This window comes from Macrobrachium nipponense, chromosome 4, assembly GCF_015104395.2.
Source record: "Macrobrachium nipponense isolate FS-2020 chromosome 4, ASM1510439v2, whole genome shotgun sequence".
In the NCBI taxonomy this organism is placed as follows: Eukaryota; Metazoa; Arthropoda; class Malacostraca; order Decapoda; family Palaemonidae; genus Macrobrachium; species Macrobrachium nipponense.
Genome location: NC_061100.1, coordinates 24,521,947 through 24,536,946, shown reverse-complemented (window position 1 = coordinate 24,536,946; position 15,000 = coordinate 24,521,947). Strand labels below are relative to the sequence as shown.

General features: G+C 35.9%; 2 protein-coding genes and 2 long non-coding RNA genes across 4 annotated transcripts in view; 2 read left to right on the top strand and 2 right to left on the bottom strand.

The window, feature by feature from the left end:
* The first annotated feature begins 1,598 nt into the window (after positions 1 to 1,598).
* On the top strand, positions 1,599 to 2,897 carry LOC135211602 (uncharacterized). The gene is made up of 3 exons (XR_010313672.1): positions 1,599 to 1,743; positions 2,117 to 2,249; positions 2,378 to 2,897. It is a non-coding gene; the product is annotated as an uncharacterized LOC135211602 (long non-coding RNA).
* A 2,476-nt stretch (positions 2,898 to 5,373) lies between these two features.
* Positions 5,374 to 6,179, bottom strand: LOC135211601 (hyastatin-like). The gene is made up of 2 exons (XM_064244893.1): positions 6,087 to 6,179; positions 5,374 to 5,937 (listed from the first exon to the last, which is right to left on the bottom strand). The coding sequence occupies exons 1-2, from the start codon at positions 6,090 to 6,092 to the stop codon at positions 5,470 to 5,472; spliced, it is 474 nt and encodes a 157-aa protein (XP_064100963.1). The 5' UTR covers positions 6,093 to 6,179; the 3' UTR covers positions 5,374 to 5,469.
* A 5,012-nt stretch (positions 6,180 to 11,191) lies between these two features.
* LOC135211600 (uncharacterized) lies at positions 11,192 to 12,422 on the top strand. Its single transcript, XR_010313671.1, has 3 exons — positions 11,192 to 11,330; positions 11,646 to 11,778; positions 11,907 to 12,422. It is a non-coding gene; the product is annotated as an uncharacterized LOC135211600 (long non-coding RNA).
* Positions 12,423 to 14,962: 2,540 nt separating this feature from the next.
* The window catches only part of LOC135210799 (small cysteine and glycine repeat-containing protein 2-like), an 859-nt gene continuing 821 nt past the window's right edge, over positions 14,963 to 15,000 (bottom strand). Inside the window, exon 2 of the mRNA XM_064243662.1 lies at positions 14,963 to 15,000. This exon is cut by the window's right edge and continues 540 nt beyond it. The gene's annotated coding sequence lies outside the window, so the exon portion shown is untranslated.

Here is a 15,000-nt window from a genome sequence, read left to right as displayed (position 1 = left end):
AAGATGATGAGAATAGTAAAAAAAAAAAATGTTCTTATAGCTATCTATATTTTTGATATTACGCTTTATAATTCTGTCGAGTCACATCGAACTTTTCTAGATTAGCAGGGTGTCGGAAATATAGTTTCAAAGATAAAATTATTTGAGATGTGTCCATTCCACCCCAGTTATTTTGAAACCGGAAAGAAAGCTAGGCATTGATATATTTTGAGGTTTGAATTATGTTATATTACGAAAAAGAAGAAGAAGAAGAAGAAGAAGAAGAAGAAGAAACAACGATATGCAAGAGAATTAGCTAATGGCATCCTCCTCCGCCCACGAGACAATTCTTTCAGTGATGATTATAGCAAATTAGGGGTAGGATCTGTCTCCACCTCAACACACTTTTATACAAAATTGTAACGATTTCAATGTCCACCTTTGTATCCTATCATTTTCGTTCTGCATAAGATTTCAATATCATCATTAGAAATATAAAGGAAAGAAGTCGAGTAAGTATTAAGAAATCATTGGTAAATATAAGTTTACTTTTTTTTGTTTTTATGATGTGAGATAATTTTTTAAAAAGTAATATCATCAAACTAAAAAAAGTTTTGCACATTAGTTCCAGATTTGATATAAAGATCGGTCAACAATTCGAACTCTTTGTTTTATTAGATACACAAAACCTTTCAATCAGCAAGAGATCTAAAAGCAAAGCGATAAATTCAAAATCTGGTGATAACTGAAGACGCGTACCTAACAGACACGAGTGTGGCCGTATCCAAAACTTTCCAGTATTCTCTGGAACTTACTCAGTAACAAGATTTTCCATACCCTGCAGGCTCGGAGCGTCCCGACTCTGGCCAATGGGCGAGCGTATAACCCATGACGTCAGATTGATGACGTCACATTGATGACGCAATGTCTGTGACGTTGAATGGTAAATCTTCCACTACTGCGTAGCATCTGCTTACGACTTGTCTGTTGGCGTAGCGCTAGATAGAATAATATGTTCTGCATGAATGACTGATGTGACAATTGATGTTAAATGCTTTGTTGTGTTGTATTACCGTTAACACAAATTTAAGAAGTTTTAGTGATGTGATGTTCTTATAAATAATTAATAGATAATAAAAGATTGATGAATATACACATTCATACACACAAACACGCTCACACACACACACACTCACACACACACACACACACACACCACACACACACACACACACACATATATATATATATATATATATATATATATATATATATATATATATATATATATATTGTGTGTGTATGTATGTTTGTGGTTGTGTGTAGTTAATTTTGAATAGTTTGAGCTATTTGATTACGTTCCTCTTCATAGATGTTGATGAAATTAGTTCCACAGAAAACGTAGAATAAATGTGCATGAAAATACTTCTCATAATTAATGAGAGATGTTAGGAGTAAGAGTATCTCACTCAAGAAGAATTCGACCTGTGCAATGATCCATAAAATGTCCGGATTCCTAACTACACGAACGGAAAATAGGATTCGCGCAGAGCCTCTCATCCGGACCAATCCCAGCGACGTAACTTGCGGAGGAGAAACGAGTTTTTGCTTTGCCTGGACGGAAGGTGTACTCGGGGAACTGCCTGGAAACTCCTCTTTTTAGCTGACTCATGAATTCGAGCAGCTATTTTCTATTTATATATAAGTTTGAAAGGAAACAGGAGACGTACACTTTAGCTTCAGCTCTCGCTCAAGAAAGACATGGTGAGATCATATTCAGTTTCTCTCTCTCTCTCTCTCTCTCTCTCTCTCTCTCTCTCTCTCTCTCTCTCTCTCTCTCTCTCTCTCTCTCTCTTTGTGCAACTGATTCGCTTTCATATTGAATTCTATCACGCGCTAATAAAAACGAGTCGATTCATATGTTCAATAAAACAGAAAAGTGAGAGCAAAGATCAGATGAGAAAATTTACTAATTTTATTAAATTATAATAGTTTAAACCGATAAGGATTGCTTCAAAGTTATTTGATAGAATTTACGAAGGTAATAATACAAGACTGTCATAATTATCACAAAGATCCCTTTGCCCTTTTGCCCAAATCGCTATAACTCATACTTTTTATCCTTTGATCCCCACAGGCTCGTTCAACTCTTTTGGTCGTCCTAATGTTGGCACTCGTTGCCTGTTTGGCTGCTGCCTACCCACAGTTTGGTAATCCGGGATTAGGAGGAGGAGCAGGATTTGGACAGCCTGGATTCGGCGGTGTTGGAAGTAAGTAGCATCTTTAGACGGTCTTTCGATTCATTTAGTGGCTGAGAATGAATGAGTTTCAGATGGCAAACGATTAAAAGCATGCTCTGTTTATGATGTTGTAACCCTAAGTTTGATTTCTCCTGCAGTTGGTGGAAGTCCTTACACCAACGCATTCGGGGGTCCCTGCCGTTACTGGAACCAAGACCCAATCACCAGGAAATACTTCTGCACCGAAACTCCCGACAAGACCTTCCCTGGACTCTTCTAAGACGAGTCTTTTTTTCTACCTGAAGAATAATAGGATGGCAGTGGAGTGAAAAAACCTCAAGCTGAATAAATTCAGAATTTAGACAAATATTGTCAGAATTTATCAAAGTGGTCTTCATATGAGATTTTCAAGAAATATGAAAATTTTAAATTCAGGCCTTTCTCCATTGTGTAACTTTCATCAGTGTTATTTGAGAGATGAGACTCAACTGCCGCCCCATATAGTTCCTAATCTAATCTAAGAGATCTGGATGAAAAATACGATATAGACAGACAGACAGACAGACGGACAGACAGACAGACAGACCAGACTGACAGACGGAAAAAAATAATTTATTTCAAAGTAAATGTTAGAATGAGTGAAAGAGATTTTACAAATAAAAATTTGTATAAACATTTTTCCATATTTAATTGTCCTTAAAACTATAATAAGCAGTAGAAAACTCATGATGTATATTATCGAGGTATATATACTTAAGTTTATATATATATATATATATATATATATATATATATATATATATATATATAAATAAATATATATATATATATATATAATATATATATATATATATATATATATATATATATATATATATATATATATAGTATATATATATATATATACTTAAAGACACGATAGTGAATTGCTAATATCAGCTCTTTCCGGTTAGAGACAAGCGCTGGATTCCTCGAAGATGCTGAAATGAAAAAACAGGCAGGATAGATTACCAATGCACTTTGAGGTCGATGACCCCTTGAAGATCATAAGCTTCGGGCATGGAGCACCCGTGTTTGGTGTGTGCGACATAGGGTGTGTCTGCGTGTGTCCGTAACGAACAGTATATGACTTTTATTATGGGGAGATAAGTGCTAAGAGAGGACTCACTGATTGCTTATGACAGGGTATGGAACATGCCTGGAAGAGGTGTTGCAAGGTGTTGCAGACCCATCGAACAAGGTAATGTAAGAAAGAACTTTGAAAAAGTTAATCTCTGAAGTAATAATTATTGGGTCTGGAGAAAGAGAAGTGTGGTGCGGTACACATTCTTTTTGATTAACTTTTATGGTTAAGGCAGTGTTATAATTGTGATCTCTTTATTTCAGATGGATTCGAAGTCACCATATAGAAAAATGGATTCGCTAAGACTTCTATTGACTTACTAAAATATTATGAATAGTCGGACGTAATGAGATAAGAGGGGGTATTTTGAGAGGAAACGATAGTTTAACGTTTTTTTTGGGTCAGAGTTAATTCATTTCATTCCATTTTAATGTTAGATAGTTTGGGAAATAAGAAGTATATTTTTGTAAATTGCTTTTTCAGCCAACTCCCCAGAATGATCTGCAACGAACGAGGGTAGTTGTAGTTGCCAGTAGCAGTTTGTTTCAGTTTGTGTAAACGAGTGTCATTTGGCTTTAAAACCCCGTTTAAGATATATATATTCATATATAAATATATATATATATATATATATATATATATATATAGTATATGTATATATATATATATATATATATATATATATATATATATAATATACATATTTTTTCTAAATATACTTTAATTTGTAAGTTGAAATATTTGCGTTTAACCCACCAAGGATAAACATAAATATGTATATGTTTGTGAGTGTTTGTTCGTTCGCCTCTGTAGCTATGTGTCTGTGTATGTTTATAATATCTGAGAGAGAGAGAGAGAGAGAGAGAGAGAGAGAGAGGAGAGAGAGAGAGAGAGAGAGTTTATGGAGTTACTGTTAGATCAAGCGTTGTTCTAACCATTTAATTTAAAATTCATTGTGCACAGGAGAATCTGTCCTTTTTCTGTTTTGTTCCTTATTGGCAAGTTCATTTTATGAATTACTCTAAACTATCATCCAAAAGAATTACTTGATACGGAAGTTAATTTCTGATTACTTTGTAAGATATGGCAAATATATAATTTTTCCAGGAACCTGAATTAGCCATCTTTTAGTCCATAACTAAGAAATTACTGTCAACGCCAATTTGTCTGTCCTACTTGGAAGTTCTGATTCGCTTGACTTTAAACTTGAGACTCACTCCAAATTTCAAGGTATAATTTGCAATAAGGCCTTACATAATTTGATAAGTATTTTCGTATGAATATTGGCTAACACGTATCTTACAAATTAGTTTTCGCGCTATGAGGTCCTCACGGTACTATTTATATCGATACACATCATCAACAATTTTCTTTTGGTTAAAAAGAGTTTAGTCACAACACGATTTTCACTGGGGAGAAAAGATTATATGTCTGGAGGCTGGTGGAGATAGCTTTGCTTAATAGCCTATTCCTGGATTTGTACTACATATATTTGTTTATTTTCGTTTGAGCAGATTTGTTAATTAGTGTGTCTTGTAACAGAAAAGAAATAAACATTGTCTGCAAATTAGTTAAAACAAGAAAGAATATCGTCTTGGAATGCAATAAGGGAATACATATATATTCTCAATATTTTCATTTCTTCACTTGATGGTCATCTATCAGTATTCTACCTTTTATTTTCTGTCACTAAGAAGAAGCCTTTTCTGGAAGAACATTTAGAGAGTCGTATTTAGTTCTGAAGTTATTGTTTCTTTTTCTTTTTCAGATAACAGTTTCAAACATAAGGATGTAATTTCATGAAAACTGTTTTCCAAAGCAATTGCAACTGGTAAAGGCCATCAAATAATCATACGTCCTCATTTTCATGGAAAAGTTCCCTTCCTTTGTGGCTAAACATAAATATTTCAGCTTATCTTAAAGCATTTTGAGAAAAAATATGTAAACGGTGCATATTTACATTTCTTACATGTCTATCTGGTCACGGACATCTTGGTAAAAAGATAAAAAACGCTGTATTTTAAATAAATATTTAATAAAATTTCATGTCTTTGGTATTACAAATCTAAAGTAAAATACTATTTTCTAATAATGTGTGATAACGCTTCTTCAAAGGAAGGTCAGGAATTATCTTCCAAAACCGAATCCACCGAAGCCGGAAGACCCAACTGGGGGTTTGCACACGTGCTCCTCAAGACACCTGTCGTAGCAGCACTTGTCGACACCTCCGCACTTGCTGTCGTTGGAGCATGTCTGTGGAGGGGCAAAGGTCCTGACGGGTGGGCACTGAGGACGAACGGGAGGGCATACACCTGGCTTCACAAAGGGAATGGTGTCAGGCTCATTATTGCTCTCGCAGCAGTATGCCTGTCCCTCGGGAGTTCGGCACCAACGTCTGCAGGTGTTGGAAACTCCTCCGAATCCTCCTCCAAAGCCTGGGTTAATTCCACCTCCAAAACCACCTCCAAATCGTGGATCAACTCCACCGAAACCTCCACCAAAGCCTTGGTTTAATCCTCCAAAGAATCGTTTATTTCCTGCATTTTTATCCTGTGCAAATGCAACAGCTGTCAGACAGCAGATGATCAAAAGTCCCTGAAAAGAAAGGAATACAAACATTTTAAAATGAACATTTGACATTTCTTATTTGTATATGTACGAACATTTCATTCAGTTCAATTACCTTTGAACTTCCGATTTCTGAGCATTCAAGAAATTGAACCTCAAAATCAATTGTAACTCACCTTCATATTGTCTATAGCAGAGTAAGATGAGAACTGACTCTTCTTCTTCTCTTGTGAGGAGTGAATGCTGTCTGCTGGATTCACAGTCCTTTGTACCTGACAACCGCGTTCGGTATTTTTCCCTCTGCCGATGTGTCTCTCACTCAAGGCGGGAAGTCCTGACGCTTGGACCTGTATTGCAGTGACTCATCGCTCACTGACAGCCGGTCTGGAAAGTTTCCTCTTACGCTCATTCGATATTTTTTTCTGATTTTGTAATTACGTGAAACTTTGGGAAGAAAGAAAATTCCAAGATGATGAGAATAGCAAAAAAAAAAAAAAAAAAAACCAAAAAAAAAAAAAAAAAAAAAAAAAAAAGTTTTTTTAGCGCTGATATATAAATGACCTTTTATATAAATATTTTTGATATTACGCTTTATAATTCTGTCGAGTCACATCGAAGTTTTCTAGATTAGCAGGGTGTCGGAAATATAGTTTCAAAGATAAAATGATTTGAGATTTGTCTATTCCACCCCAGTCATTTTCAAACCGGAAAGAAAGCCAGGCATTGATGTATTTTGAGGTTTGAATTTTGTTATATTACTATCGTTAATGACTTTGATGACTATGGTATCATAGTTTATCTGTAAAATTCAAATATATACACCAATTTTGGCTCTGTATTTGATCTTGACCTCTATAGGCGCTCTACTAGCCTGTCTAAGTAGCACGAAAAAGCCGCTATTGGGAAAATAGAGACTACAAGTGTAACGCTGCTGAAGTAGCCATTACTTTAATACAACAAGTAATGTTTGAGAGAGGGTCTGCTTCCTAAGTACCATAATAATAATAATAATAATAATAATAATAATAATAATAATAATAATAATAATAATAATAATAATAATAATAATAATAATAATAATAATGGGCATAATACACACCACCAGTATCACAGAAACAAATAACTTGGCATATGCAGGAGCAAAATTAGTAGCAGAACTGATGGGGATTCGAACAACAACACCACCAGCACAACCAACTCAACAGAAACAAAACAGCAACCTCCTTGGAAAAGGTGCCTGGAAAAGCAAATCATGTTGATGAGGTCTGACTTGAGTAAACTGAAAGAGATGGCAGAAAAATGGCTAAGAAGCAAGAAACAAGGGAGGAACTCAACGAGAAATAAAACAAAGTACAAGAGAGGGGACTAAACAACACAATAGAAAATGTAAAGCAGAGGCTTAAGGCCAAAGCACATAAGATCCAACGGTACATGAACAACAGGAATAAGGATACCAACAGAACAAACTATTCGGAACCAACCAGAAAAGACTATACAGCCAACTAAGAGGGGAAGACAACCACCCAGAAATTCCTGAAGCCGAACCAAGTAAGAGACTCTGGGAAACATATGGAGCCAATCCGGTATCACACAACAAACATGCAACATGGCTCCAGGAAGTCAAGGAAGAAGAAACAGGGAGAACTAAAACAAAGCTTCACAGAGATCACGACAGACACAGTCAGACACCAACTAAAGAAAATGCCAAACTGGAAAGCCCCAGGTCCCGATGAAGTCCATGGATACTGGCTCAAAAACTTCAAGGCCCTACACCCACGAATAGCAGAACACTCCAGCATTGTATCTCAAATCACCATGCACCCAAATGGATGACCACAGGAAGAACATCCTTAGTACAAAAAGACAAGAGTAAGGGAAATATAGCCAGTAACTACAAACGGCCTATCACCTGCCTACCAATAGTGTGGAAGTTAACTAACAAAAGGTAGCATCAGTTTAAAAGGCTATACAACTAACCTAGATGGAGACAAACACCATCCCACCCCCACCAACAGAAAGGCTGCAGAAGGATGTGTAGGGGCACAAAAGACCAGCTCCTGATAGACAAAATGGTAATGAAGAAGACAGCAGGAGAAGGGAAAACCAACCTAAGCATGGCATGGATAGACTATAAGAAAGCCTTCGACATGATACCACACACATGGCTAATAGAATGCCTGAAAATATATGGGGCAGAGGAAAACACCATCAGCTTCCTCAAAAATACAATGCGCAACTACAATACTTACAAGCTCTGGAATAAGACTAGCAGAAGTTAATATCAGGAGAGGGATCTCCCAGGGCGACTCACTGTCCCCACTACTCTTCGTAGTAGCCATGATTCCCATGACAAAAGTACTACAGAAGATGGATGCCGGGTACCAACTCAAGAAAAGAAGCAACAGAATCAACCATCTGATGTTCATGGACGACATCAAGCTGTATGGTAAGAGCATCAAGGAAATAGATACCCTAATCCAGACTGTAAGGATGTATCTGGGGACATCAGGATGGAGTTTGGAATAGAAAAATGCGCCTTAGTCAACATACAAAAAGGCAAAGTAACGAGAACTGAAGGGATAAAGCTACCAGATGGGAGCAAAATCAAACACATAGATGAGACAGGATACAAATACCTGGGAATAATGGAAGGAGGGGATATAAAACAACAATAGATGAAGGACACGATCAGGAAAGAATATATGCAGAGATCAAGGCGATACTCAAGTCAAAACTCACCGCCGGAAAATATATAAAAGCCATACACATGGGCAGTGACCAGTAATCAGATACAGCACAGGAATAGTGGAATGGACGAAGGACAGAACTCCGCAGCATAGATCAGAAAACCAGGAAACATATGACAATACACAAAGCACTACACCCAAGAGCAAATACGGACAGACTATACATAACACGAAAGGAAGGAGGGAGAGGACTACTAAGTATAGAGGACTGCGTCAACATCGAGAACAGAGCACTGGGGCAATATCTGAAGACCAGTGAAGACGAGTGGCTAAAAAGTGCATGGGAAGAAGGACTAATAAAAGTAGATGAAGACCTAGAAATATACAGAGACAGGAGAATGACAGACAGAACAGAGGACTGGCACAACAAACCAATGCATGGACAATACATGAGACAGACTAAAGAATTAGCCAGCGATGACACATGGCAATGGCTACAGAGGGGAGAGCTAAAGAAGGAAACTGAAGGAATGATAACGAGGTTGCACAAGATCAGGCCCTAAGAACCAGATATGTTCAAAGAACGATAGACGGAAATAACATCTCTCCCATATGTAGGAAGTGCAATACGAAAAATGAAACCATAAAACCACATAGCAAGCGAATGCCAGGCACTTGCACAGAACCAATACAAAAAGAGGCATGATTCAGTGGCAAAAGCCCTCCACTGGAGCCTGTGCAAGAAACATCAGCTACCTTGCAGTAATAAGTGGTACGAGCACCAACCTGAGGGAGTGATAGAAAACGATCAGACAAAGATCCTCTGGGACTATGGTATCAGAACGGATAGGGTGATACATGCAAACAGACCAGACGTGACGTTGATTGACAAAATCAAGAAGAAAATATCACTCATTGATGTCGCAATACCATGGGACACCAGAGTTGAAGAGAAAAGAGAGGGAAAAAAATGGATAAGTATCAAGATCTGAAAATAGAAATAAGAAGGATATGGGATATGCCAGTGGAAATCGTACCCATAATCATAGGAGCACTAGGCACGATCCCAAGATCCCTGAAAAGGAATCTAGAAAAACTAGAGGCTGAAGTAGCTCCAGGACTCATGCAGAAGAGTGTGATCCAAGAAACGGCACACATAGTAAGAAAAGTGATGGACTCCTAAGGAGGCAGGATGCAACCCGGAACCCCACACTATAAATACCACCCAGTCGAATTGGAGGACTGTGATAAAGCAAAAAAAAAAAAAAAGAAAAAAAAAAATAATAATAAGAAGAAGAAGAAGAAGAAGAAGAAAAAGAAGAAGAAGAAGAAGAAGAAGAAGAAGAAGAAGATGAAGAAGAAGAAGACGATGAAGAAGGAAAAGAAACAATATGTAAGAGAATTAGCTAATGGCAACCCCCCTCTGCCCCCCGAGACAATTTTTTCAGTGATTATTATAGCAAATGAATGGTAGGATCTTTCTCCACCTCAACCCACTTTTATACAAAATTGCAACGATTTCATTGTCCATCTTTTTACCCTATCATTTTCTTTCTGCATAGGATTTCAATATCATCATTTAAAAATATAACGGAAAGAAGTTGAGTAAGTAATAAGATGTATAACAACATGCAGAAATCATTGGTAAAGATAAGTTAATTTTGTTTTGTTTTTATGATGTGAGAGAATTTTTTTAAAGTAACATCATGAAATTAAAATTAGTTTTGTAAATTAGTTCCAGATTTGATATAAAGATCGGTCAACAATTTTTTCGCTTTGATTTATGAGATACACAAAACCTTTCAATCAAACAAAAGATCTCAATCCAAAGCGATTAATTCAAATTCTGGTGATAACTGAAGACGCTTACCTAACGGACATGAGAGTGGCCGTATCCAAAACTTTCCAGTATTCTCTGGAACTTACTCAGTAACAAGATTTTTCATACCCTGAAGGCTCGGAGCGTCCCTACTCTGGCCAATGGGCGAGCGTATAACCCATGACGTCAGTTGATGACGTCACATTGATGACGCAATGTCTGTGACGTTGAATGGTAAATCTTCCACTACTGCGTAGCATCTGCTTACGACTTGTCTGTTGGCGTAGCGCTAGATAAAATAATATGTTCTGCATGAATGACTGATGTGGCCATTGATGTTAAATGCTTTGTTGTGTTGTATTACCGTTAACACAAATTTAAGAAGTTTTAGTGATGTGATGTTCTTATAAATAATTAATAGATAATAAAAGATTGATGAATATTGTGTGTGCATGTATGTGTGTGGTTGTGTGAAGTTAATTTTGAATAGTTTGAGCTATTTATTTACGTTACTCTTCACAGATATTAATGAAATTAGTTCCACAGAAAACGTAGAACAAATGTGCATGAAAATACTTCTCATAATTAATGAGAGAGCTCAGGAGTAAGAGCATCTCACTCAAGAAGAATTCCGTCGATACAATGATCCATAAAATGTCCGGATTCCTAACTACACGAACGGAAAATAGGATTCGCGCAGAGCCACTCATCTGGACCAATCTCAGAGATGTGACTTGGGGAGGAGAAACGAGTTTTTGCTTTGCCTGGACGGAAGGTGTACTCGGGGAACTGCCTGGAAAATCCTCTTTTCAGCTGACTCATGAATTTGAGCAACTATTTTCCACTTATATATAAGTCTGAAAGGAAACAGGAGACGTACACTTCATCTTCAGCTCTCGCTCAAGAAAGACATGGTGAGATTATATTCTATCTCTCTCTCTCTCTCTCTCTCTCTCTCTCTCTCTCTCTCTTTGTGTAACTGAATCGCTTTCATACTGAATGCTATCACATGCTTATAAAAATGAGTCGATTCAAATGTTCAATAAATCAGAAAAATGAGAGCAAAAATCAAATGAGAAAATTTACTGATTTTATTAAATGATAATAGTTTTAACCGATAAGGATTGCTTCAAAGTTATTTTGAATGAATTTATCACATATACAAAGATTCCTTTGCCCTTTTGCCTAAATCGCTATAACTCATACTTTTCATCCTTTGATCCCCACAGGCTCGTTCAACTCTTTTGGTCGTCCTAATGTTGGCACTCGTTGCCTGTTTGGCTGCTGCCTACCCACAGTTTGGTAATCCTGGATTAGGAGGAGGAGCAGGATTTGGACAGCCTGGATTCGGCGGTGTTGGAAGTAAGTAGCATCTTTAGACGGTCTTTCGATTCATTTAGTGGCTGAGAAGGAATGAGATTCAGATGGCAAACGATTAAAAGCATGCTCTGTTTATGATGTTGTAACCCTAAGTTTGTTTTCTCCTGCAGTTGGTGGAAGTCCTTACACCAACGCATTCGGGGGTCCCTGCCGTTACTGGAACCAAGATCCAATCACCAGGAAATACTTCTGCACCGAAACTCCCGACAAGACCTTCCCTGGACTCTTCTAAGACGAGTCTTCTTTTCCACCTGAAGAATAAAAGAATGGCAGTGGAGTGAAAAAACCTCAAGCTGAATAAATTCAGAATTTAGACAAATATTGTCAGAATTTATCAAAATAGGCTTCATATGAGATTATCAAGAAATATGAAAATTTTAAATTCAGACCTTTCTCCATTGTGTAACTTTCATCAGTGTTATTTGAGAGATGAGACTCAACTGCCACCCGGTATAGTTCCTAATCTAATCTAAGAGATTTGGATGTAAAAATATGATATAGACAGACGGACAGACGGACAGACATACAGACAGACCAGACCGACAGACGGAAAAAAATAATTTATTTCAAAGTAAATGTTAGAATGAGTGAAACAGATTTTACAAATAAAATTTTCTATAAACATTTTTCCTTATTTAATTTTCCTTAAAACTATAATAAGCAGTAGAAAACTCATGATGTATATTATCGAGGTATAGCAATTCACCATCGTGCCTTTAAGATATATGTATATATATATTATATATATATATATATATATATATATATATATACTATATAGATATATATATATATATATATATATATATATATATATATATATATATCTATATAGATATATATATATATATATATATATATATCTATATTGTATATATCTATATATATATATGTATATATATATATATATATATACATATATCTTAAAGGCACGATAGTGAATTGCTAATCTCAGCTCTTTCCGGTTAGAGACAAGTCGGTTAGAGACAAGCGCTGGATTCCTCGAAGATGCTGAAATGAAAAAAAAGGAAAAATGGCCAGGATAGATTACCAATGCAAATTGAGCACTTGAAGGTCGATGACCCCTCGATTGATCATAAGCTTCGGGCAGGAGCACCCCCCAAATATGTCGTTTGGGTGTGTGCGACATAACACGGTGTGTCTGCGTGTGTTCGTTATGACAGGGTATGCGAACGGAACTGCCTGCAAGAGGTGTTGCAAGGTGTTGCAGACCCATCGAACAAGGTAATGTAAGAAAGAACTTTGAAAAAGTTAATCTCTGAAGTAATAATTATTGGGTCTGGAGAAAGAGAAGTGTGGTGCGGTACACATTCTTTTTGATTAACTTTCATGGTTAAGGCAGTGTTATAATTGTGGTCTCTTTATTTCAGATGGATTCGAAGTCACCATATAGAAAAATGGATTCTCTAAGACTTCTATTGACTTATTAAAATATTATGAATAGTCGGACGTAATGAGATAAGAGGGGGTATTTTGAGAGGAAACGATAGTTTAACGTTTTTTTTTGGGTCAGAGTTAATTCATTTCATTCCATTTTAATGTTAGCTAGTTTGGGAAATAAAAAGTATATTTTTGTAACTTGCTTTTTCAGCCAACTCCCCAGAATGATCTGCAACGAACGAGGGTAGTTGTAGTTGCCAGTAGCAGTTTGTTTCATTTTGTTTAAACGAGTGTCATTTGGCTTTAAAACCCCGTTTAAGATATATATATTTATATATATATATATATATATAGTATATGTATATATATATATATATATATTTATATATGTATATATATATATATATATATATATATATATATATAATATACATATTTTTTCTAAATATACTTTAATTTATAAGTTTGAAATATTTGCGTTTACCCCACCAAGGATAAACATAAATATGTATATGTTTGTGAGTGTTTGTTCGTTCGCCTCTGTAGTTATGTGTCTGTGTATGTTTATAATGTCTGAGAGAGAGAGAGAGAGAGAGAGAGAGAGAGAGAGAGAGAGAGAGAGAGAGAGAGAGAGAGAGAGAGAGTTTATGGAGTTACTGTTAGATCAAGCGTTGTTCTAACCATTTAATTTAAAATTCATTGTGCACAGGAGAATCTTTCCTTTTTCTGTTTTGTTCCTTATTGGCAAGTTCAGTTTATGAATTACTCTAAACTATCATCCAAAAGAATTACTTGATACGGAAGTTAATTTCTGATTACTTTGTAAGATATGGCAAGTATATAATTTTTCCAGGAACCTGAATTAGCCATCTTTTAGTCCATAACTAAGAAATTACTGTCAACGCCAATTTGTCTGTCCTACTTGGAAGTTCTGATTTGCTTGACTTTAAACTTGAGACTCACTCCAAATTTCAAGGCTAATTTGCAATAAGGCCTTGCATAATTTGATAAGTATTTTCGTATGAATATTGGCTAACACGTATCTTACAAATTAGTTTTCGCGCTATGAGGCCCTCACGGCACTATTTATATCGATACACATCATCAACAATTTTCTTTTGGTTAAAAAGAGTTTAGTCACAACACGATTTTCACTTGGGAGAAAAGATTATATGTCTGGAGGCTGGTGGAGATATTCCTTGCTTAATAGCCTATTCCTGGATTTGTACTGCATATATTTGTTTATTTTCGTTTGAGCAGATTTGTTAATTAGTGTGTCTTGTAACAGAAAAGAAATAAACATTGTTTGCAAATTAGTTAAAACAAGAAAGAATATCGTCTTGGAATGCAATAAGGGAGTACATATATACTCTCAATATTTTCATTTCTTCATTTGATGGTTATCTATCAGTATTCTACCTTTTATTTTCTGTCACTAAGAAGAAGCCTTTTCTGGAAGAACATTTAGAGAGTCGTATTTAGTTCTGAAGTTATTGTTTCTTTTTCTTTTTCAGATAACAGTTTCAAACATAAGGATGTAATTTCATGAAAACTGTTTTCCAAAGCAATTGCAACTGGTAAAGGCCATCAAATAATCATACGTCCTCATTTTCATGGAAAAGTTCCCTTCCTTTGTGGGCTAAACATAAATATTTCAGCTTATCTTAAAGCATTTTGAGAAAAAATATGTAAACGATGCATATTTACATTTCTTAAATGTCCATCTGGTCACGGACATCTTGGTAAAAAGATAAAAAACGCTGTATTTAAAATAAATATTTAATAAAATTTTATGTCTTTGGT